Source organism: Carassius auratus, unplaced genomic scaffold (genome assembly GCF_003368295.1).
Source record: "Carassius auratus strain Wakin unplaced genomic scaffold, ASM336829v1 scaf_tig00215399, whole genome shotgun sequence".
NCBI classification, from domain to species: Eukaryota; Metazoa; Chordata; class Actinopteri; order Cypriniformes; family Cyprinidae; genus Carassius; species Carassius auratus.
Genome location: NW_020528066.1, coordinates 223,102 through 249,761, shown reverse-complemented (window position 1 = coordinate 249,761; position 26,660 = coordinate 223,102). Strand labels below are relative to the sequence as shown.

General features: G+C 36.5%; 1 protein-coding gene across 7 annotated transcripts in view; it reads right to left on the bottom strand.

The window, feature by feature from the left end:
- Positions 1-1,284: 1,284 nt before the first annotated feature.
- Positions 1,285-26,660, bottom strand: part of LOC113094517 (kin of IRRE-like protein 3) — a 187,802-nt gene continuing 162,426 nt past the window's right edge. The window contains exons 7-17 of one of the 7 annotated variants that reach the window (XM_026260097.1): positions 25,530-25,678; positions 25,047-25,174; positions 24,140-24,266; positions 14,833-14,933; positions 13,663-13,873; positions 11,147-11,254; positions 9,773-9,796; positions 9,604-9,687; positions 8,414-8,523; positions 7,685-7,771; positions 1,285-4,480 (exon numbers count right to left, since the gene is read on the bottom strand). In XM_026260097.1, the coding sequence (XP_026115882.1) occupies positions 4,013-4,480; positions 7,685-7,771; positions 8,414-8,523; positions 9,604-9,687; positions 9,773-9,796; positions 11,147-11,254; positions 13,663-13,873; positions 14,833-14,933; positions 24,140-24,266; positions 25,047-25,174; positions 25,530-25,678 (1,597 nt within the window). In that variant the 3' untranslated portion in view covers positions 1,285-4,012. The remainder of the gene's footprint in view (positions 4,481-7,684; positions 7,772-8,413; positions 8,524-9,603; positions 9,688-9,772; positions 9,797-11,146; positions 11,255-13,662; positions 13,874-14,832; positions 14,934-24,139; positions 24,267-25,046; positions 25,175-25,529; positions 25,679-26,660) is intronic. The other 6 variants (XM_026260099.1, XM_026260101.1, XM_026260100.1 and 3 more) reach the window with 6 other exon arrangements.

Genomic DNA, 26,660 nt, shown 5'->3' with positions numbered 1-26,660 from the left:
ATTACAGTGCCCTGTGATTAGTATTGGTATTGGCAATTGAGCTATTTTTTCATAATCAATAAAATTAAATGTAACTGTCATCTGAGATATATATTAATCAAATTCTTGATTAATTATTCAAATTCCCTATATATCATTTGAGTTAATTACTATGTAAAACTCATTGTTGTTACATCATTTAGTAAATTTTTTGGTCCCACTTTATATCAGGTGGCCTTAACTACTATGTACTTACATAAAAAATAAGTACAATGTACTTATTGTGTTCATACTGTATTGTAAAACACTTTTTCTGCTATTGAGGTGGGATAGGGGTAAGGTTAGGGAGAGGGTTGGAGGTATGGGTAAGTTTAAGGGGTGTGTTAAGGTGTAAAGTATGGGTCAACAGTGTAATTATAACATGTAATTACAGAAATTAAATACAGATGTAATTACATGTAGTTTTTTTTAAATATAAGTACAATGTAAAAACATGTATGTACACAATAAGTACATTGTACTAAATCATTAATTAAAATGTAAGTACATAGTAGTTAAGGCCACTTAATATAAAGTGGGTCCAATTTTTTTTAATAACGGATGAAAGTTTTGGAGGCAGTGTGTAAGCGTGATTGACACAATGTATATATTTTTTTTTACATGCTAAAATTCCGGACTTTGTGTGCAATTTAAAGCAGAATTGTATATTTTTTGTGCAACCAAGCATCACCAAACAGAATTGCAAAAATTAATTCTCATTTTTCCCTAATCTATTATTACACAAACTAACAGGAAGCCACGCCCTCAATCAAATGCCATTGGTTGAAGCCATTGTTGCTATGTGTGGATTTTCAAACAAACAGAGAATTTTTTTTTGTTTCTTTCTTTTTATGGTTTACAAATGGCTTACTTAGAGTTGTCTCTCCTTATTAAACTACAGTGCAGGATAAAGTATTCACACTTCGGCTCCTGCATTTAAAACTGATAATACTATGAAATGATTTGGCATTTTCCATATTTTACAGGGCACCCACAAATATCTTCAATATTGAGCCTATTTCTTGTTATGCTCGGCTTTAAGGTATTTCTTCTCCCTCGCAAATAGCCTTTTCTGGTCAGTCTCAGTAAAATGATTTCTCCAGTAATCACAAAATGGTCAAAAGGTGTAGAAACCCCGGATCTATATTCAGTGCACGCTGCGAGCTGGATTGCTGTGTGTTGGAATACAGAATGACAGGCCAAGGTACTGTAAGAAACATATGGACATTTAATTTGAAACACCTATGGCTATAGCATTGGCTATGCTGAAAGAGGAAAAAAAAAAATCAAATATAAAGTGATCGTTTGTACAGCATCAATGGTGCAGTTTGCTTTCTGCACTTTATGAATCAAACTGACTAAAGAACAAAGCAAAATAACTGCAAATTTACACAGAGAGCATGAGGGATTTATATACAGTGTAGTGAGGACTGAGCTGCATTATCAGCACTGAAACAGGCCTTTTCGTGTTTAAGCCCCACAATGGGCACCAATCCATTTGTAAAATTAGACTCATCCAACAGCACTCATGTATGAAACCCATTGAAATGCCACAAATATAATCATACGTAAAGTGCTTACAGAGCCGACTGACTCAGCGGCGTCACACCTTGCAGTGTTTCTTGTTTTCGGGTTAAAGGGAGGGATTGTCAGGTCGGTACAAATCACAAATCTTCCTCTGGGTTAAAACCAAGATCTTTGCGGTTCAAGTGGGAGATGCCACAGCTCCTCCCCCTTGTTTATTTAAGGGATCGCGTCTGGTCATATTTATCTTTATGAGCAAGGAAGAATGGGTGATGACTTGAAGAGGAGATAAAAGAGGAGTGAAGTTTTGGAAGCTTTGATAAGCGAAATACACTGATAGCTTTCACACCCTGTCTGTTTGTGCAGTAACAGGGCAGGACTGGAGGGGTTAGTCAATTAAATGTAGGTTCAGAGTGTCATCTAACCCGGGTAAACTTTGGAAGCGAAAAAGGGTGTCGGTATCACCGGATGCAAGCAGAGTTTGTACTCGTACTGGGATGAGCCTGAACCTTGTTATAAGGGGTCAGTGGCAATTTTATACAATTATGCCACTTAAATGTAACACCACATAGATAATGGCTGTACTCTAGTCTAGCACTAGAAACATGTTGCTATAATTGAGACTTTTTTTTTTTTTTTTGGCAGTCTGACTATTTCTCCTCAGGATAGTGATAACCTAAACGCAGAATGAATTGGGAAATAGAGCAGATGATTTCCCAATTCTTTTGGCAAAGCACGTGGGCCAGCACCATTGGAACTGTGGCTTAAGATAAAGTCTCTTGCGAAGAGTCCTGGAAGAGTTATAGTTTCAGAACAGCTGGAAATATGTCTGTCTTGAGCTATTCTTGCCAAAGGTTTTGTCACTATATTTGGTCTCTAGTTTCCAGCTTTTCATACACCACGGCACTGGCTTTTGTGTATTTTGTGTCTTTCTACATGTCATACGAAGCTTGATTGTTGTTAGCTTGATTCCAGCACACTGATTCAGGTCGAAGAGTGGTTTTACTTTACAAGTGTCGAGTCTAGAAGTGCTTGAGTTATCAGTAGTGTCATGAATTGCAATTTCAGTTCTGTAGACTAAAACATTGAAAAAAAAAGGAAAATAAAACAACATACATTTACATTAAGCATGAATGCCCACACTCCATTCAAAAAACATGTACACAAATTACTCACTTATAACAGTGAGAGTACTCAATGCTCTACAGTCCAACGCCAACCACATGAACAGTAGACAGATTCAATCTGGAGCAAAAAGCGAACTACTCGGATCGTGATTTACAGTGTTTTCACTGTTAACAAAATGTGTGCTCTGCAAGAAACAAGCAGCTTGAAAAGATCTCTAGAACATGTGTAACAAGCACAGATGTTGTTTTTTTTTTATGAATTAAAAGGAAGATTTTTTTTTTTTTTTGTGTCAAAATTCGACTTCTCACAACAGGACGAGTGTATTTTTAAAATTCAAACACATCATTGTTTCCGACCATTGGTGCATTATTCACACCAACCCAAATCAACCCTTTTTGGAAATAAGAGTTTTTAAAAAAAAGTGAAAATCCCTCTTACAACCACAAATGTCTACACGCCTTAAATAGTCTTACTCAAGGCAAGCAGATTACATCATTCTCCTAGATCCCAGTGCGAGTCCAATTAATTTTAAAACCATGTTGTTAAAACACTAAAAATAAAGAATTTTCAGAAAGAAAGAACAACAAAGTACACAAATATATCCCATCTCTGCATGGTAAACCGACAGCTCAGAGCCACATCTCACATTTGTATGTCAGACAAACCTTTGTCAGAAGGGCCAGAATCCAAAGATTCTGACAGACATTAGTTGTTAATTCAGTTCATACATTTTTTGTCCAAATTATATATATATATATATAATTTGTTTAGCTAGCTGTGGTAGAGGCATTGAGAAGTCTTACATACAACTTTAACAGTTGTGCTTTAATGTACAAGAGCAACAGAGCATTGTTCTCTAGTGGTGCAGAGGAGTGAATGGACTACAGAGTTATGAAGTGTAGCCTTCATCAACTGTCTTCAAAGAGTTCATTTGAGCAATGCTGCTATGCTTTCTTTGAGGAGGACATTCCGAGCCATTTCAAAGCAACTACAACAAGGACACTAGTTCTATTCAGAGGTTCCTTTTACGTTGGCAAGTAACATCGCTGTGGCACACTGTTTTTGGCCCAGATTTTTAGAGCATTTGGAAGGACCAAGACAAGGTTCTGAAACCGGTAAGGCTTTTCAGAGCTGTAAATAAGATCTGGACAATTGAGGAAATCCACATATATCAAAGAAATCTTAAAAGCAACAGAAGTGGAGGATAAAATGAAACTGGCGTGCTATATGTGCTTGAAGTGGTTCCTGATTCTCATCTGGGGGGTGGGGGGGGGGGGGGGGTTCAATCCCCTTTGGCCAATCCTAGCACTGGATTCCTCTGTCGTCTGTCCATCTCCTGCAGTCAGACATGGGTCTGCATGCGTTTCTGCAGTGGCCGCGTGAGGTCTGAGTTCTGGGATGATGACTGAGAGTAATGGGACGAGGAGGAGGCTGAAGCCTTGCTGTCTTTGTCGAACTGCACGTAGCCGTCCTGTTTGCTGTAACTGCTGACGCTGCTGTCGCACTGTGTGTCCAGGAAAGAGCTGGAATCGCTCAACGATCCTCGCTGGAATTCTCGCTCGCAAAGCTCGATGGAACTGCTGCCCATGCCCAGCACGAACCGCTGGCTGTAGTCATACAGACGGTTGGGTCCGGCACCCAATGTAGAGTAGATGTTGGTGAAAGACATTCCAGTGGGAACCCGCTGCTTGCCGGTGGTGGCTGTGGCAGGGTCTCGGCGGAGCTCTGCAGTCTGGTTTCCGGCCAGCGTGGTTGGGGTGCCATGATGCTCCTTAAAGGTGTTCACGCTGTAGTATCCATTTGTTGGGTCCTTTGAGAAACAATGCGTTAACAGACAATGTCAATGTGCGCAAAGAGTCAAACATCATAACACTAATATCATGAAAAAAAAAAAAATGGTGGTAAAGGGCTTTCAAAATGACAGCGAAGCAACCAATACCAGTAAACGTAGCCTTCGTGTTAAAACCGCACCTGAAGAACTTCACTAGTCATTTGAAGTGAATAAGAACCCTTCATCAAAGTTGTCCTAAAACCAAAACAATACCTGTTCTTGTCACAGGACAACTTTGATGAACTTTTCTGATGTTACTTTTAAATGTGTCTACTATAGTTTGACTACTTAACAGTTAACCAAAAGGTAATTAGTCTTACTTAATGTTAAGTTCTGTCATGAAACTAGGCCGGCGTGGGGTAGTCGTCAGCACAAACTAATGATATTTTAACTCTTTCCCCAGCATAGACGAGTTATTTCCTCATTTAAAAGACAAAACTTCCCTGCCAAAGAAAAGTTTATATGGATTTTCATGTTTTCACTGTTATGCACTCAGGGGTGCTATCACACATCTTCTGAACGAGTAAAAAACCTCCCGAAAAAAAACCCCCAAAAAACAAACACATGAAGAGGATGGAGAAACAGATGCATTTGAAAAATAATGCGATCATCAGTAATAGACAGCATATAAATTAAAACTGCATAATGTTACAAAGTAAAATGTTGATCCAGGAAGTGGTATATGTTGTGCAAGCTTTAGAGGTGTTTAAAGAAACAATTTACTGGTTTCTGCTTTGATAATCCTCATACAGCAAAATATACTGGAGGCCATCAAATCTTAGTGAACATTATAAACTATTAAGTACTAGAGCTTTTCACGGCACACTTTCAGAGTTACTACAAAACCCTTCACCTTCCCCAGCTCCACCTGTGTAGATCTGCTATGGGTTATTATATATATATATATATATATATATATATATATATATATATATATATATATATATATATATATATATATATATATATACAGGCTATCTGTGCATCGGGCCAACCACAATTCACTTTAAAGAGCTGTCGATATCCGAACCATTGACCATGAGCTCAATGTTAGACAAATAAGCATCAAAGCAACACAGCATCTTCCAATTGGAGTACATGGATCTGCTGCCATGCAGTTACATGGGAATGAGTGCTAGAAACCAGATGCACAAAGAGTTGGTAACCTCCAGCAATTCAGTCACTGTCAGTGAGAACGCCCCTTTAACCATGGGATCATAGGTTAATCAAACTATAATTATGATAGCTATTCTTTAAGTTCACATTTAAATTAGCTAAATTTGTATCTGAACACTTAAAATACTCTGATCAGTGCAAATGTGTAAAGGCTAATTATAATTGCTAATAAGGCTTTCATTCATTTTGTTAAAATAAAAAGGGCTTTGGCTGAACAAAAATATAAGTATCCATCGTCTAAGTAATTTCCTGCCATAAACTACAAACACTCATTACAAAATCTTAACAGAGCATGAATTTGCTAATGCATAAGTGCTGAAAATGAAAACAATTGCGTTTTAAAAAATATTTTATTTAAAAACCTTTTTTGTTAATTTCTTGTTACACTGTATCCAAAAAAATTATACATATGTACTTTGCATGGACAAGCTATTTAATTCCAATATATTTGGGCTATTAGTGTGTAATAGTGTTTTTTTTTTTAAGCACTTAACACATTCCTTCAGTTACACATTAAAACTGCTTCATTTCGTGACGTGTGATTTCTAAAGTGTTAGAGTCTCTGCAAAGGCAGCAATTCACACACATATTAGACCCCTGACAGAGCTCTTGTTTGAGTAAATGACTGAGAAACACTTACTTAATGGCTTTTTTATTTTTAAGTCAAGCCTAGATTGGGTGTTTAACGAAGTTAAAATATAATCAGTAAATGTGTCAAGAAATTGAATTATCATTGCAGCTCAATGAAGATGAAATATTAATTATGAGAGAAGAACTTTATTTGTACATGAACAAGGAAATCATCATATACACATCAGCTATTACTATTACTATTGCTATTATTATTATAGAATCTGAGGAACCACTATTAAGAACTTTTTTATTTAATGGAAAGGTTCCAATAGACGATTTACTCACCCTCAAGCCATCCTAGGTGTATGTGAATTTTTTTTTTTGCTTTCAGACAACACAATGTGAGTTATATACAGTATACATACAATAATAATAATAATAATAATAATAATAATAATAATAATAATAATAATAATAATAATAATAATAATAGTTATAAAATGTCCTGCCACTTTTTATAATGAAAGTGATATTTTGAAGTCAAATAAAGTGCATCCATCTATCATAAAAAATTGGCCCACACGACTGCGGAGGGTTAATAAAGGTCTTCTGAAGTGAATCGATGTGTTTGTTTAGGAAAAAAAATCCATATTTACAACTGTTATCTCTAGTTTCCGTTAACTGTCGTTTGCTGATTTATGAGAGAGTGGCATTCCAGCGGATGACGAATGCTCGTATGCCCGATATCATAAGCTCCTCCTTTTGTACTTCTAATCTGTGAATTCAAATCGTGTTTTGCCATGTCCTTAGCACTTATGCATCCGTCACTTCTCACCGGAGTTTACACTACACCTACGTCCTACATCACCCACTGGAACAGCAATCTCTTATGAACACGTGTACAATAGTTAGTGGAAGCAAGAGATTGCGGTATGAAAAGTTTTAAATATGGATATATGTCTTACAAAAATGGATTGATTTACTTCAGAAGGCCTCTATTAACCCCCCGGACACATGGAGTACTTTTTATGATGGATGGATGCTTCAAAATCTTGACCAAAGTTCACTGCCATTACAAAACATGGAAGATCCAAGAAATATTTTTGTTTGTTTTTTAATTTAACTGTGACTGTATTTGTCTAAAAGACGAATGTCATATACACCTAGGATGGCTTGAGTGTGAGTAAATCATGGGGTAATTTTCATTTTTTGGAACTATCCTTTTATTTTGTTCTTATGTCAGTTACTCTGTAGAATATCTAAAGTGAACTAAAAATGTGTGTTCCTAACATGTTATCGAAAAAAATGAAACAAAATCACTATTAGATTGACAGTTCTATACAAATATACATTGAAGATGTTTTAGTGGCGTGTCATATATCAAACAACCCCTCTCTTTCTTATATCATTTCCTTCAAACCCATAGAGACATACCTTGATGTGCTGATACTCCTTCTCCTCTTCCTGAAGTACTTCAAGTTGCTTCAGAACGGACTCCTGCTGAAACTCTCCCTGTTCAATCTGTGGCAAACAACAGACCCATTCACACGTTAGAATCTGGGTTACTCTCACTGTGTGAGTTTCGGTGCTCCAAAATGTTTCAAGATATTCCAGAAGGAAAGCTACTTCAACTGGGGCAATCTCCTGTGATTTTATTTATTTTTTATTTTTTTAATAAAAAATTTTCAATGCAACAGCATCTTCATGAGTTGTCCTCTTACTTTTTGTCTAAAGTCTTGTTATACATCCTGAACCCAAAAAGAACTCTGATTCCAGGCCCAGAAGGCTTGTGTGACAATGAGTGAAATTGAATGAGTGAAAAGAAGTTCACCCTAGGCTCCAGGAGAAAAGGACCACTTGATCATTGGCATCACTATGGTTACATCTATGCCCATGTCGTCTCCGGAAATACAGGCTGGGGGCTAAATATAGGCATGCAGGCCAGCGGGGTTCTCACGCTTATGCTGCATTATTCATGGGTTTGACGTTAGAAGAGGCGAGGGAGATAGGCTCTATTAGTGTTGGGGTGGGGATGATTAGCATTCATTAGCTACGGATGTGACAGGGACTAGCATAATGAACTAGCTTGTTGATTTTGGGGTACTAATGGAGCAATGGCGAGTGGGATGTTTATGGCTTTCTTCCTTCAGAAGTGTGACTCACCATGAGCTGTTTCATGGCGGAGTGATCCTCGTTTTCTCGGGCTGCGTTGTGATCTTTGTGTACGATTTCCACTCGAATGTCGTTCTTGGCTGATACCACTCCTTTGAGGTCTGCGAGGAAAGTGACAAGTGTTATCCCAGTGTCATCGAATATAATGTACTTGGTGTGAACTATTAAAAGAAATAAAATTGCTATTTACTCCATGCCACTTCACATTGCTTTAATCAGTGAAAACAAATGCTGCCTTCAAGTCATGAGATCAGCACACATAAATGAGTCCCAGCTTTTCTGTCAGTAACGATTCATACAGTAATGATTCATACATTTATCATTTTAAGAATAACCTATAATATCCCTAATGCATTTGATAAGGTCTTTAAGTTATCAATATGTTCAAAACTTAATGCCTTTTGCCCTCTGATTGATCTTTTTGCTGTTAAATCTTTACTGATTTTTACAGAGTCAATATAAAAATAAATATAAATTACATTATTAGTTATATTTCAAGATGAAATGATAGACAGATGCATGTTAGGTTTACTTTATAATCCCTTTTTAATAGAAAAGTCATAAGGCTACTAATTATCAAATATGATCAATAAAGTTTTCTGAGGAATGTTAATTTGTTCTTCGCGTTTAAATGTCATCTTACTGAGACGATATTGGGAGAAATAAAATGGCCATTTATATTTATATTTATAATAATCTGTTGTGATGTTATAAAGATCTTTGATACAGTATTTAAGTCTTTACATAATTATATGGTTTTATAACAATATACTTTTTATATCAATGCTGTTATATAAACAAACAAACAGACAAATAAATACTTTCTAAAAAGCTTGGGTGGAGGGGGGAAAGAAAAACTGTGGTCACACATAAATATTAACATTACTTAAATATCAATCATACACCTTTTTATTCAAAAATAGTTCCTGAATTTAAATGGTATGAAATATAAAAATTGTCAATTTATTTTGCAACTAAAATCACGTTCCATTATAATTACAACACCCAAACGTCCACAACTTTGAGTAGGAACTTCCCACAAGGACTTGAAGGCAGCATAACACCACAGACCTAAGATAAGAGGAACCCTAGAGGAACCACAGAGAAGCACACAGCTCATTTGGACGCATTGAAGAACAGTGTTTACAGATAATTTGTGACGGTCAGGTAACAGGGCTTACTTTCTGTCTTAATTTTGCTTGCAAGTTCTCTCTGCTGAGCACAGATGGAGGTGGGCAGTGTAGGCATGACCAGGTGAGCGTCTTCTGTGGCATACAACAACAACATGCTCAACCCAATGCCACCAACAATCAGAAACTGCAAGCTCATTGTTCACTGTCTGACGCTAACCTGTACATGGATGAGCTGTTTTCTCTTTTGATCATGACAGAGGATGGTTGCGGTAAAAAGAAAACAAATAAGAAACACAGAGATAAGGTTTGGCGGCATGACAAAAGTCTTAGTAGTAGCACTGGTTAAAAAAAATTAAAATAAAATAAAAAATAATATTTTTAGGCACACAAGAAAAAAAGTCTTAATTTTACTGCCACATTAAAAAAAGGAGAATAGAAACGTTCATTATACAATTCATGAATGTATGGTTAATGTTTAAAGAATAAAGTCAAAATTATGAGAATAGTTTCATGTAATATTCATGTAATAAATGCACTAAAAATCAGCTATTAATCCAATCAATCAGCTTAATCCAATTAATGAAACAAGTTGCAACATTTCTACTGTAGATCAGTGTAAACAACAGTTAAATCTGACCAATTAGCTTAGGGTGTCCATACATACGTGTCTAAACTGCTTAGAATGTCTGGGTTTTTGCTTCGTTTTCTGATTGACTCTCTCATACATTATATGTACTTGCGTATTTGCATTGTTTTGATGTTCTCACATGCCATGATTGGTCTATTATGAATACAATGCCTGCAGACTATTGGTCAAGCAACTTTTCATTCATTACCTTCAGCAGATATGACCACAAAGCCAAAACCCAGACATTTGTGACCCTGGAGCACAAAAATTGTCTTAAGTCGCTGGGGTATATTTTTAGCAATAGCAAAAATACATTGTATGGGTCAAAATTATTGATTTTCTTTTATGCCAAAACTCATTAGTCCATTTAGTAGAGACCATGTTTCATGAAGTTATTTTGTATATTTTCTACTGTAAAAATATAAAAATGTAATTTTTGATTAGGAATACGCATTGCTAAGAACTTTATATGGACAACTTTTCTCAGTATTTCAATTTTTTTTTTTTTTTTTTTTGCACCATCAGATTCCAGATTTTCAAATAGTTGTATCTCAGTCAAATATTGTCCTATCTTAACAAAAACCATGCATTAATGGGAAGCTTGTTTATTCAACAATTTCGGAAAATTGACACTAAAGACGTTCACGTATGGTCATTCTAAATTAACTACAATTATATAAACACAATGCAGCAAAGCAAAAGACAACGGAAAACAGATAGAGTTTTCTACTGTAGGATTTTCAGCAGCATTGCAGACATACAGTATGATGCATCTCTTCTCTAAACCATCATGCCGCCCAACCCTACACAAACACTCAACGGAAAGGAAGATATAGAAATAAAGGCTCGGTTTCTGTGAAGTGACATGAACACCCTAACACCCTGCTCTTTGTCTGACTGAGGAGCACTTAGCGTTCTCTGGTGATGGACATGCAGGAACACGATGGGCTGAGAGGTACATACTTCTCTGAGAGCGCGTACAGCAGAACGCGCCGATGGTTCCCATGAGGACGATGAAAGCAACGAAAGCGCCAACTGCCACGCCGATGATCACAGCAACAGGGAGAGAACCTGTTGGAAAACAAAACAGAGCCTTCTACAATAACACAGCATGGGCAGGACGGGTAAATCCAGCAAACAAGCGCTCAAACACAGACCCGAACATATTTCCAGACTCGCACTTGTATGGAGTCAAAAGCTGTATCAAGGAGATTTTCTCACCTTCAAGATGTCTATCCAAAAGAACTTGCACAGGCAATTAACACCACCATCACCTTCTAGCAAAACCTCAGGTTCCTTCACTTAAATCTGACAATTTGCAGTTATGCCAATTATCGCATACGTTTTAGTGCATGACACGCACATAACATGTCTTGTGTGTGCATGAACTGAACCCTGCATCATTAACAGAATCTGATAGGACGTGGGTTTAATGTGGATTCCAACAATCCCAGGAGTGTTTTGAGGAGCTGTGGCTTTAGGTTAATTAGAGCCAGCTCAACTGTTTTATATGTGCTCTTGTTGGTATATTTAAACCAAAAGATGGAGGCCAGAATTTACGGCCAAATGATAATGAGAGGCTGAGTCAGACAAAAAGCTGTACCTACACAAAGTTGATTGCTGGCTCCCAGCACATACTAAGCATTACGACCTCTGCGTATTCACAGTTTATGCCTGATTATTGTCTGAATTATAGTATGCAGTTCTCATAAACCCAGAAATATATATTGTTTTAATTAAAGGAACAGAGTTTCCCAAAATATGTTTGTCACACAAAGATACTGTTTGGCTTTAGAAGTCTTCAGAAAAGTCTAGGGTAACCATATGTGACCCTGGACCACAAAACCGTATGGTTTGTTAGAATCTGACAATATGCAGAAAAAAAAATTGAAAATCTGGAATCTGAGGGTGCAAAAAAAATGTAAAAACCGGGACAATTGCCTTTAAAATTGTCCAATATTAAGTATTTAGCAATGCTTATTACCAATCAAAAATGTAGTTTTGATATATTTATTTTAGAGAATTTGCATGGTATTTACTTAATATCCTAATGATTTTTTGTATAAAAGAAAATTATATAATTTTGTCCCATACAATGTATTTCTGCCTACAAACACACCCGTGCAACTTTAGACTGGTTTGGTGCTCCAGGGTCTCATATCATATGTCCATTTTTTATTTTTTATTTATTTTTTTGAGCTGGGCTAAAATGTCCAGGTTTTGGCTTTGTTTTATTATCGATGTTCTTTAGAATACTAATACATTATACGTATGTACTGCACTTGTTTGTTTGCATTGCTTTTACCATTACCTGTAGATCCCGCCTTTTTACATGACACGATTGGTCGAAAATGTGCAAAGACTGAACGCTATTGGTCAAACTACCTTTCAGTCTTTTCCTTCAGCATAGCAATTTAATCTAATAAAGCCAAAACCTCTGATATCTTTGGACATTTAAAAATCTGTGAGGATATGTCAGGGGAAAAATGTGTGTTTAGTCACCCCAGAACAGCTGTGTTTGTAATATATATTTATGCATCTTGCATCTTCAAGCTTGAACACTTTAGTCCCCATTCATTGTAATTTCATGGAAAAGAACGACTAACACATTATGTAAAATAGTGAATCATCAGGGTTTGAAATGAGTAAAAATGGTGACCAAATGTTTATTTTTGAGGAAACAGATCTATTAAAGAAACATTCATGTCAGTCAAAACAAGACTAAAATGTATTGCATGTGAACAAATCCAAACTATGAAAGCACTCAGGAGATAGATTGTAAGAAAGGCACAAGAGCGAAATGAATCACTGTAACAAGGCTGCAAATTAAATAGTGCTAAGTGTTGTTAATACATTTATATGATTAATTGAAGCTGCAGTTAAATGTGCAATTACTATTGATGTTGCTCTGAAATAATAATTTGACTAGAGCTGAATTAAATTTGTAATCTAAAATTGGTATAAATATATTAAAATACATGAATATGATTTAAATGTGACTTGCTAAGCTTGTGTAAAGTGATTCATATTATATAACGTAATAAATGGAAAGTAATGAAGAAAATATTACTTTCCCCCATCAGATTCTGCTCTATTCCAGTGCTTTCAAAAACCACGGTTATGAAACACCACAGTGCTACTCTATCACTGGCATGTATTAAATAAAAGAAGACGAAAGCTGATTCTTTCCAGAGAACCTGATGTTTAACCTGATGAGTGTTTCATTAGTGAAGTATACAACTTACTTTAGTGTATATAGTGTTTCTATAGTGAAGTCAACAACTCACTGATTCATTGATTCACTTGAAATCTGCCATGGCTCATTGTGAAAATATACCAATGCAGACGTTTATTACTGATTATTGTAAATGTAGTATTTCTAGTCTATTCCAGTGTTTTCAGAAACCATTGTTATAAACACTGCACCACTACTCTATCACAGCCATGTTTTAAAGAAAAGAAGGTGAAACCTGGCGAACCTTGGCTCCCACCTTGTTCCTTGAGGCGAATGATCTCTGTATCGGAGCCAAAGCTGTTCCAGGCGGTGCAGTTGTAGATGGTCTGGAAGTCGGCGGGTACGATGTTGCTCATGGTGAGGGTGGACAGCACTCCGTCCTCTGTGCTTACTGTCTCCACTGTGTAGCGACCTGATGTCCCTGACTCCAGGACGGTCTCCTTCCAGGACCAGGCCTGATGAAGAGTGAAAAACCATATTGAGAAGACCAGCATGTGTTGTTTTGATGCTGGTCTGTAGCATCATTGCAAAAATTATCATTATTATCATTATTATTATGATTATTATTATTATTATTATTATTATTATTATTATTTTGGCCAGGGTTATTATAGTTGTCAAAAATGTAAAACCAAAACCATAAAACAAAAAGCAAATGCATAAAAAAAGCTAATAAAATGACTTACTTCATTAGAGCTAATAGCCAACATTTCTCTTTTTCATTGTATTTCATTTGACTTTCCTACTTCACAACTGGTAAACAGCATGTCTTTACCATCTAGACCAACACTAACCAAAATAAACTATTCTGAATCAGCTTGCTCTTGCAAGCTGGTCTTTTCAGAAGGAAAGAGAGACCTGTGTTTGTTTTCAGCTGCTTTATGGGCATTATTACACTTTCTAAAGTTATTACTGGTTGTTCCGGACCACAGGAGCAGTCTTTCCCATTCAACTGACATTTAGAAATAGCATGGCAATAAAAGCAAAGCCACATGGGTAAACATCGCGCAGAGATTACCTATGCACTTCCATGCGCACAGCCACAAACACACACATGCACGCACAATATGAGTAATGAATCAAAAATTGGCCCGGAGAGGAGACAGTTCATCTAAGAGTGGTAAATCCTAATTGGATCTGTGGTAACAGGGCATAAGCATGCATTCAATGAGAAATTAGGGCTGTAAGCCTGCCATGTCTAATACCCGTTCACTCATATAGAGGAAACAAATGATTGGAGATGCAATTTCATTTATTAAACAGATCGTAACTCATGAGTGCGTTATGCATTATTGGACTGTGTTTACTGAGTCTAATGGAGTCACACGAGCCATGTGACAACAGCAACCACCCACTCAACAGCTGCAATCCTGTCTGAGCTGAGTCACTGGAAGGAGAGAGCTAAATAACTCACGATGCGGTCTGGGGGTGGCGTGCTGCGGATGAAACATTTGATCTGTCCCTTCTCCCCGTGTGGAGCCTGATGGGTCTGTGTGCTGGAGATGGTTGGAGGTCCTGAGGAGAGAACAGATGCACATAGTCACATACTCGTCACATACTCAAAACTGTGAGCTAACACTGTGTATTCCCTGGTTGCCAGAAAGAGTCATAGGAATCTCTTCGAAACTAGAAAAGATCAAGTGTTGCTTTGTTAGAATTGGTATTTTAGCCAGTATTAATATCAGAATGTTAACTAATATTTTATGGCAAGATTCTATTCAATCTAATGAATCATATCACATATCATGTATATTCTGCAAACTGTCCTGCAGTTCCTGAAGGACATACATGAGAGACATGAGAATTTTGTGAAGTTTCACTGAATGGAACTGACCTTCTAACAGCAATGTTTGTTTGCAGAATAAATTAGGCAAATTTGCATATATGCATGTGACAGACTTACACTGCATTCAATGTACACGTTTTTGTATCACTTCACACATTAACTTGGATTAGAACCCATAACCTTGCCATTACTTATACCATGCCCTACTGTTTAAAATGTAGGAAGACTATGGGCCTGTTCCAATACTCACATTTAGTCTTGGCCACTTGAGAGTCTATGTACATGACAGGAATAAGTGTGCAACACTGTCCCAAACCTAATAAATGCCAAAGCTCAGTGGCCATAACACACACAATAAGAGTGGTTTTTCAGAGTTTGTTTATGTGATGAACTACTAAAAACAATGACAATAAAAAAAAAAAAAAAAATCAGCACACACATACAGAAAACATTTTTTAAATAATCCCCATTCACACAGATCTGTGAAAACATCTAAAAACGCTGTAATGTACATGCCATGCCAGTAGGTGGCGATGTCACTACGTAAAGAAACATTATGAACCTGCGCATGTACCTATATTCTGAACACGTAATACACATGACGTCACAGCCTTCACAAATTTACATTTAAACAGATTAATAACAGCACTGTCTTCAAGAAATGTATTTGCTTTCAAAAGTTAGAATTTTTTAGGCCCCCAAAACTCTTTTGTCACATAAATTAGTCAATAGACAAAAGGCAGGAAATATTTTCCATTTTTAATTGAAAAAAGTATAAACACCCCATGAGGATAAGCGTTTATCATGTTCAGGAACATGCATGGCCCATAACCACTCGGTTTTTAAGAAACTTTCTAGTGCAAGTTAATTAATTAGATATTATAAGGTAGTTAAAGCATAATGTGCAGCACATTTATTGGTGCAGAGATGAATATGTATGCGATTTCCTATCTTTGGTCTTTGTTGCGGAAGATCTGGCAGACTGTGGCAATCTGGTATGTTTTAGTGAGACTGCATCACTCCAGACACTTGAATTGGCTCTTTAAATGCTAAAAGTGCACTTGACTATACTACTAGTCTGGATGTGAGCCAGGCTATAACAACACTCTTCTTCATCATTTGATCCTCATTCAATAGAAAATGTACACAAACATCATTTTAAAACACCACTTACTATTTACCACCCATTTTCTTTGAGCAGGCATTTGCGTCGGTCAAGCAGCCTTGACATACATGAATCCGGTGCACTGTATAATGACCCAGATTTGGACAACTGGACTGTTTGGATGTGCATAAGATGCAGAGTTTTCGCGTAACTTTTATATTTCACCCTGTGATGCTACAGTAGCACGCACCAAGGCTGACATTCACATAACTAGTTCCAAGATCGACAAATCCTGAAGGCCGATGCTCCAGAGCGGTGTACAATTTTAACCGAGCAGGCTAAAGATCTCATCTGTAGGATCTGCCAATCAAGTGTACAAGTACTAAAGCCTTGCAGTGGCATGCTTGAAATTTGGCTTTAAAAGGAAAGAGCAGTATTGTATTTGCTTTGAATGGGCAGACTCTCAAAGGAGTCTCCTGTGGGCTGGTCTATTTAAGAGTTGTGTTAAGGGTGAGGGAGTGAGGATCTGGTCTTCATTTTCAATCTTGAAAAGAACTGATTTATGGCAGGCCTCATGTCTCCCGAGGAGATAAGACTCAGCATGCCAACTGCAAGTCTATTTCTATAGGCCGCAATCGGTAGAGTGGCAATGGCGGAGAAATGGTATTTTGAGAAGATAAGGGCCCCCAGAGCATCTCTTCGTGTTAAATTTTAACCGTAGAGCCTTGAACTTTGACTTATGCTACAACTCACCCAATTTTTTCCACAATTGCACAAAACAAGGCAATGCACTGATGTAAAGGTAAACAATTTTCCTCTAGGATAGATTGACAGTAACTTCCCTGCTTAAGGGGTTACCAACCCTAACCCTGCCAAAAGATTCACTTAGATGCACATGCTCACAATTTCAACCCAATCCACCAATCATGCACTTGCCAATCATATGCAGCGGTGTCTCTCAACTGATTCGTAATTGCAGTTTATTAACTGGCTCTTATTAGAATAAATTAGCATCTAGATGAGCATGAGGCAGATGGAGTGCTGTAGTGAGGGGAATATCAGGCTGGTGGAGAGGAATGTTACACTTCGCACCCCTTCATTACATGCCAGTGCTGCAGCGATACCTAATGTGTGCGTGCTATGTGAATGCTACCCTACGACTACAAAATCATAATCCACATGATAGCATGTGATAAAGGCAGGAGTGTGTGTGTGTGTGTGTGTGTGTGTGTGTAGTTGCAGGCATAAGGTAAATACATTCAGATCATTCCCTGCTGGTGGAGGTAAGGCCAGAGCTTGGTGGCTCAGAAGAATCAGCCCATGGATCAGGCTGTAAATGAGGAATATAATTAGATAGCTTATCACTTATCCTCAGAATGCTGGGTTTAAGGAACTCCGTGGGGAGTGGGAAGGCTGGAGGCTGGGTGAGAAAGAGAGAGAAAGATAGAGTGCACAACAGGGCATAGGTTTGTTACAGTAGGGGGCGTACAAGAGTCATGATGAATGGATCAGCATGGGGCGATGTTGTGGCATCACCTCACAGAATCCTGTCACGAAATGATTCCATGGGTTGAGACAGGTTTTTATGGGTATTTTATAAAGTGCATTGAATGATCATGAAAATATGTAAAATAATAATAATAATAATAATAATAATAATAATAATAATAATAATAATAATTGTTTTAAGCTGCATTTTGTATATCATGTTATATCGAGGACTGCAGTGAAGATGTATTTTTCTAGGCCAACCTGAAAGTTCACATCACCTGTTTCCCTCTACAAAAACCCAATATAATTTTTTTACATTGGCACATGGATTATTGCAGAAAAGAAGATCTGTGACCAATAAAGGTTTATTTGACTCTTACATGTTTTGTTCAAGATAATCTTCACGAATGAATCCAGTGTTTATGCATTTTGAAGCTAATCAGGTGTAATGTTTAATATCCCCGACGAAACTTTGTAGTCACTTTTTATCAATTGCTTTTACAAGGCAAATAAAAGCTTTAAAAAATTAAACGTTATTATTGATACATTTTATTGGTAAAAAATGAAACATGAAAACATCTTGAGCTTGTGCTAACCTTAGTAATGATTTCAGGCTTTTAATCAACAACGCTTTAAAAAACCAACTGACTCGGGAAGTGCTGAAATCCTAACTCATTTCCAGCATTTTATTACTGAAGCTAAAATGAATAAATTAAACATTTGCCTTCTTTTTGTTTCCAGATGGCCTGCAGTTTAGCCTACTTGCTTAGCATATCACAGCTGGCAATTCATATTGCAATAATGCATTGTAAATATACAGAAACTACCTAGCACAACATGCTAACCATCTCCACTAAAACTATTCAAGCTAATACAAACATGTCCAAGCAAAGCTATATTTATAAATATCCCTGGGGTTACACAAATTTCTAATACTTTCCACTACAATTACCATTACAAACATTACAAACCTTTCCAGCAGTTAACCATTACCTAATGGTTTCCAGCTGAAGTGTTGCCAAGCTTGTCGTTTTCTTGTGAAACTGGGCTTCTTCTAAACTTTTGCCGCAGGTTTTTGTTGTTTTTTTGGACTGGGTTAAAGCTTTGACATATTGCATGAATTGAAATTGTCTGAAATAATTTACATTCCACCAATAATTAAACTATGCTAAATTAGACTTTTTATTTTAGAAGTGACGAAGGGCCTTTGAGCTGCTTTATGATAACAGACTATTTATGATAACTACATAGCCGATCCTCCCTTCACAGTAATCAGTTTCTGTATAGTAGGCTATTATAGGCTAAATAATTTTATTTATTTATTTATTTATTGTTGTTGTTGTTGTATTTGCCCTATTGTTTGTATTATGTATTATGAAAGTGACATATGTTGAGTTTTGATAGTTGGATAGGGCCATTTGGGCTTATTTTAGGATGTTTTTGATTGGCCTTTGGGTTGCTTTTGTTACAAAGACCTGGCAACCCTGTCTAGTGGTGTGTTTCAGGCCAAGTCCCATTAAGATTTAGTGGTTACAATGTGTCACCAATAGAAGGCAACACCAGTAGAGACCCTCAGAAACCATTATGTTTCTATTAAAACCAATACAATTCCCCTTTATAAACAGTAAAACCATTACTAATTCTGTGAGGGTTTCTGCAAGAAAAAAAAAAAAAAAAAAAAAAAAAAAAGAATCAATTCCTTTAGTTAATTAGCTAAATCTGTCTGGTCTAGCAAGCGAGTTAAAGAGAAATTCATATTCTTTTCAAGTCGTGTTTGTGCTAATTCAAGTATGAATGTATTAAGACATTTTTTTTTTTTTTTTTGTATATATATATTTTTTATTATTATAATTATTTTTTTTAAGGTCTGATTGGGAGGAAAATCGCATTGATGATATAGGTGAGAATATTAATTCAATGCGCTAAATTACACATTAAGCTTTTTCCATAGAAAACTTTTATGAAGAAAAGCTTAATTTAGTGCATTGCATTCATATTCTGGGCTTATCTTTCTTGTATATGCATCATTAATATTGTGTGTACTAAATTTGAAATGTTAATATCACTGCTTTAGTACATTATGGGACGTTAAGTGTTTTTTCTCATTAAGCATCTTAAATAAATAACCTGTCTGGATGTTTTAGCTGAAAGGACTTTTATTCCTATATTGAGTGTTTTCATATTTTCCTCACTCCATCTTATATAGAATATAGTTATTCTTATATTACACTTAGAAGTAGTGAGCAACCTAATCCGATCTGATTAATATTCCATTATTTAAAGTTTAATCATTTACAATTTATGAAGAAAATTCAGCTCATGAGAAAACAAAAAACAAAAAACAAAAAACAAAGAAGAAAAAGAAGAAAAAGAAGAAGTTTACAGCACTGTGTGATTAAGCTTTACTCCGAAAAATACGGTCTTAGCATACATTATTAACCATGTGCTAGCACAACAAATTTCTTTCTGCACCACTGTCACCATTTATTTCACTAGCTTTCATTTGCCAAATCATTAATATGTGGCAATTTCTCTCTTCTCCTCTGTATCTGCAAGTTAGCATGGAAGTGGAATACAAATTTATTTTCTTGGGCTATGAATGTCTAGAGAAAAAAATAAATAAAAGAAGAAATACACACACACACACACACACACACACACACACACACACACACACACACACACACACACACACACACTAGCATTTATATATATATATATATATATATATATATATATATATATATATATATATATATATATATATATATATATATATATATACCTAGACGAATACTGTATGTCCCATTTCTACACTAGATTAGTGTACTCTTTTTTTTTTTTTTCCTGGAGACCTATGGACTCTTCCTGACATACATACATGAACACTTTCATCCACAACTATGTACCATTAACCCAATGATGAGTTCACATGGCACTGAAAATGACACGTGAACAATGTTATCGAGAAACATCATTCTAGCAATTATCGGATTGCAGCAAACAGCAACTGCATGCTGAAGCAGTGAGAGGTGATGCACAGACTGTATTATGTGAAAGATTGAACCTGGTTTGTTTCGCCTCATATATTTTCATTACAGAACTCCAAGAGGACAGATCCCAGCTCCATGAATAGTGCATGCTCCATATGTCCTCTTGGCCGCAGTTGCTGCAATTAAATGCAGGGACTGGACTCCTTCTACCTGCACACTTACCTTGAGCACATTACACCCTGTTTTTAAATGTCTTCCCTGAACTCTCAGCAGTGCCTAGAAATTACTTCCTCCTCATTCCTTTCAACCCCATTTTTGTTATAGCATAAAATGTTCCCCAAGGCAATTCACCTCCACTCAGTGTCTTCATCCCCAATGCAAAGTGCACATGTTCAACTATCCATATATTAAGTAGCTTTCAAACTGACAGTGATTTGTAGAAAGGAAAACCATTCATTTTCAGTAGGAGTCGGTGACATAATATGAGTAAGTCAGTGGAGCTAAGATGGGCGAATGCTAGAATGTTTAATGCTATTGAGAGGGATCTCACTCTGCTATATGATTCATATTCAGTCATATACATCAAAATGATAATATATATATATAATAAATAAAACCAGGATTGGAAACAGTCAGAAATGTTGTATGAGTGAGTTTGACACATGCATTAATACTGCTGCAGTTTAGAAACATTTTATCCTGGAAGATGATAACTTTTAGCAGCAAGAATGCTGATTTCTTGTCAAATTAAAAACAATGTCATATTCTTGAAATCTCATTTTCAAAACCTATGGCCAGATATGCAGCCCATCAGTAAAATAAACTTGAGTGCTCATACATGGACAAACACAAAGTGCACTCTTTATTTATTTATTCATTCATTTATTTTATTTTTAAGAAGTCTCTTATGCTCACCAATGCTGTATTTATTTGATAGAAATACAATAAAATATGGCTAACAATATTTTAATTTAAAATAACTTTCTATTTGAATATATTTTAAAAGCAAAGCAAAGCAAAGCTTAATTTTCAGAAGCACAACATATAACAAAACAAACTAATTTAACCAGCGGCCAAATCGTATCCACAAGCCACAACACAAATAAATGAACATAAGGACACATTCAGATATGAAATCCCATTAAGGCTCAAAATACACATGGAGAAATGAGATCCTTATCTGAGGAACTAGGGAACAAAAAGCAGAAAGCAATGTGTATCCATTAGCGTGTTTTCGGCAAACGGTGTCCCCTGCTAGCTATTTGATTATAATTAAATTACACTGGGCCTGAGAGAACGCTGGGACTCTCTTGTCTATATTCTGAATCTCAGTAGGAGCTCTGGGTTCTAGTGACATGCATGGGAGGGAACAGATATTGACAAATTCCAAACGTGTGCATTTAATTGTTAGCATAAATAAGCTTTTATGTGACTCAGTGAGGATCAGCAAACATAGGTGAATTATCAATTCTTTTTTGAGCTCTAGCTCATCCTTGTCACTTGCCTTTGCTCTTTTCCTCTTACTGATCAAGCCTTTGAAACACAAAGTTCTAGTCATCAGTCATTCTTCACGTCAATGCTTGTGAATTTCAGTCAATCGTCAGCAGCGCATGTTGATGAGCAAGTTGTGAAGTGATCGGCTTCATCTCCCAAACGCACCAGAACTTAAAACAATCAGCCCCGTGCTGCAAGAGAGCCTGCACCACATGTTGCCACATCAAAGGCACTTTTGTGTTCACTTCCAGAAATGAGGTAGAACACAGCTTGCTGTCCTTTTGTGGCTTTTAGAGCAAAAGGGCTCACTTATTGAAAATAATCAAAAGAGTCTTACTCTTTGATACCTAAAAGACAGATCCAGGTCAAGTGGTTTTAAAAAGATACAATGACAATAAATAAGATTCACTGGTAAGTTAATTTTAAATTAAGAGAAATACATTTTATATACTCTAAATACACTGGCAACAATCCCATTATTGTGTGTGTGTGTGTGCGTGTATGTATAGGGAGTCAGTGTTTGTTCAGCACTCTTTAACCTGTGAGAGCAGCCTCACCTCTGCCAGCTCTTTTGTACTAGAATGTTGCCAGATTTGGGGTGTGAATTTTCATGTTCACTTATTTTTGCAAGATTTATTGGTTTCTGTAAATACTTTTCACAGTAAACACACAGGAACTTTGTGAATTTAACACCATAACTTGATATATTATCCAGTATATTGTCAAAAGCTCTTCCGAAGGTTGTCTACTTGTGTTCCTGTAGCTCAATTGGTATAGCCCTGCACTATCAATTGCAATTGATATCAAGCACAATACAAGGTTGTGGGTTTGATTCCCCGGGAACACATGATAGGTAAAAATGTATAGCCTGAATCCACTGTAAGTCACTTTGGATAAAAGTGTCTGCTAAATGCATAAATTTAATTTAAATTAATTTACCCAAAATGTATTTATAGATGGTAAAACCAGTGCAGAAATTTCACGCAACTTTGGTTGCCTGTGGAAAAGGTGGAAAGGAGTTAATACTGAAAGACATGATGGCAGTGTTGGATCTTTCCTTAAACTTCTATAAACCAGAAAAATATAACCAAACCAACAACAATACTGTATTTATATGGGAATCCAGGCAATCCTGGAGTATCTAGGAGTCAAAATTGAATGCAAAGCAGAGGTACCCTTTACTGTCCTCATAAAGAGCAAAATGTACTTGATGAAAGTGGATGTCATTTGTAATTTCCGTAATTCCTGAGTTGTCTGTAAGCCTTGAATGAATGTCTGACTTTGCATATTAATACTATCAGTCATAACAGTTCTTTATTGATTTTCTTTCATTTCCCAGCACCAAACTGCATTAGTGAATCTAAACTTGCAGAGGAATCATTCAATGCAAACACAATTGTCACTTTGGCTGAACTTTTCTTATTTTCCACTCACGTCAAAGCCGTGGCCCATGGCAAATAGCTTCGGAGAGAAAGGAGCTTTTAAAAGACGTGTTGGATTTTGCGAATGAAAGCTGTCGTGTGGCTAATGCATGCCGCCTGAATATCAAGCGGCCGTAATGAAGTCATTTATCTGAGAGTAGCCAGTCTCCCGCTATTCTCCTTTGTTCATTAGCCTGTCACAGCCTAAGAAACAGCTCCTCATGCAATTCTTACTGAATATAATCAGCATTAGCCCAGAGAAATAGCAGAACGAAGAGTAAACATCAAACTTCTGTCTCAGAGTCAGCATGAATTCCAAAATAGGTCTAATTCTGTCACCTGGATTTCCAATTACTTGCACCTTATTTTGCACTCGTCAAACACACCTCTTTATCCATGAACCTTGCAAAGTACAAAAGCGTCAAACGTACCATTTACGGTGAGAGAGACTTCCTTCTCGGCCGCTCCAACACGAGGCACCACAGCACGGCACACATACTTCCCAGCATCCTCTTGCCTGACAGATTTCAATGTCAAGATGTTTTCATTGCTTAGCACCTGTATCCAGAGGTCAAAGATCAAAACATTAAAAAGGAGTGCAAAGGGAGCTGGCCAGAGTCAAAATGAATCAGGACTCATGGATGGGTAGCTAAGCTTGGAAAAGGACCTCTCTCAATTATTAAAATCCAATTTGGGTCAGATGAGGAGGACCGTGTGAACATGGGAGATGGTAGGTGACAGTCAACCGGGAGAGAAATGAGACCGGTTGGTTTCACTGGGTCACAATTTTCCCCATTTCTGTACCAGAATACAGACACACCACAAACTGAGCCACTGTCCATCTGCGTGTAATAGAATCACATGGAATCTGAAAAACCCTGATGTTTGCCATCAGGGCACAGCATTGAATATAAATACCATGAGCAATTATGTGTAAGAAATAAGAATATGTCTTTTTAGAAACGTTTTGATTCTGTTTTTGAGCTGTTCAGATATAGAAGGCAATGTATTAATAGATCAAAGGTTTTATACAGAGAATATTATATTACAGTTTAAAATGAATGGATGAAAAGCCAAAATCAAATGAAATGGATTTATTTTTTTATTATGTATTTTTTTTTATTTTTCATGTTTGCTTGATCTCTTTTTACAAAGACAAGATGTCTAAACATCAATGCACTATTAATGTAGCTAGAATTAAAAATGGGATGTTTGGTGAAAAAGAACCATGGGTTTCATTTCAAAGATTAAATTGATGATGTCAATTGATTGATGTTAAAGATTAAATGTGGAGCAGGCTTATAGGGCAATGGCCAGTAACAGTGCCTAGCAACTTACCACTCCTGAGCCCCTTTTCATCCATACAATAGTTAAAGAGGGGTTTCCAGTCCAGGCACAGTTAAACACAGCATCAGATCCCAGGTCAACCTGTAAAGACTGGGGCTCTGCAGCCATCCGAGGTCCAACTGGAGAAAATAAACACGGTTATAAGATCTATTCCGAGAGATCACATTTTAATTATAATTATTGTAAGTTTATTTTAATGTGATACTGGTGGCAGCTGAATTTTAAGTCTCTCTTCTGACATTTGTGGAGATACCTTCAAAAATTATGACCATGTGTGTCCAATTCTTCTCACAGTGGGTCATAGTCTTGCAGAGCTTGGCTTGATTATAATTTAACACACATAAACCAGCTAATTAAGGTATTTAGGACTGCTAGAAGTGTGGAGGTGTTTTGAAGCAGGTTGTAGCTCTATAGGAATATGGTACCCTATGAAGTTTTGGTCAAAACTGAAAAAAAAAAAAAAAAAAAACTCACAGTAGACGTCCACATTGCGACTGATGTTTGTGCTCCCAAGCGGGTTGGTGACCTCACATGAAACTGGCTCTGTGAAGAATGAGTGATCCACTATGACCTCATAAGTGTCTCCAGAGACTTCCTTTATCACGATTCCTCCTTTGGCCCACCTATAAACAGTAGACAGAGATAATTATATACAGAGTTTTGAAGCCTATTCCCAAGCAGTTAAAGACCATTAGTTACTAAACAAGTATTACTACTAAACACAATAGTTGAAAAACCACACAAAACTCAGTGAACTTCATATCCCTTAAAAAAAAATAATAATAATAAATAAATAAAAAACATGCAATGATTGCACCTTTAGTGGTACACAAGAATTTGTCACTTAGGCAGTACCCTCTGTGTTTTATGTACAAACCTGATTCCAAAAAAGTTGGGACACTGTACAAATTTTGAGTAAAAAAAGAATGGAATAATTTACAAATCTCATAAATTTATATTTTATTTTACAATAGACTATATATATGAAATGTTAAACATTTTGAAATGGCATGCCAAATATAGGCTCATTTTGGATTTCATGAGAGGTACACATTCCAAAAAAGTTGGGACAGTTAGCAATAAGAGGCCAGAAAAGTTAAATGTACATATAAAGAACAGCTGGAAGACCAATTTGCAACTGATTAGGTCAATTGGCAACATAATTGGGTATAAAAAGAGCCTCTCAGAGTGATAGTGTCTCTTAGAAGTCAAGATGGGCAAAGGTTACAATCTTGATTCCAATCTTCTAGGCAAGTGTTTTTTGGGGGGCAGGCTGAAGCTAAACTCTGTAGGAAAGTGGACCTCCAAGAGCACTTCAGTCCTGGTCTTGGAACAAATACTTCATGTGAACTAGTCTGATTTAATGAATAAGTTTAGAGTTGGGGAATTGGGATTGGTGCAACATCCTTATCAATTTTTAATTCCCCCCCCCCCCCCAATCATATAGTTACAGGTTAAGACAGGAATACACTACACAAATTTATCCCCTGATTTACAGTCTGGAGAAGTTGACAATAGTTGCCGAAAGTCAAAGCTAGTGTGCAGATTTGAGTTTACAGATTTTGTAAAAAACAAGATAAAAATAAGAATAATTAAATCAAAATA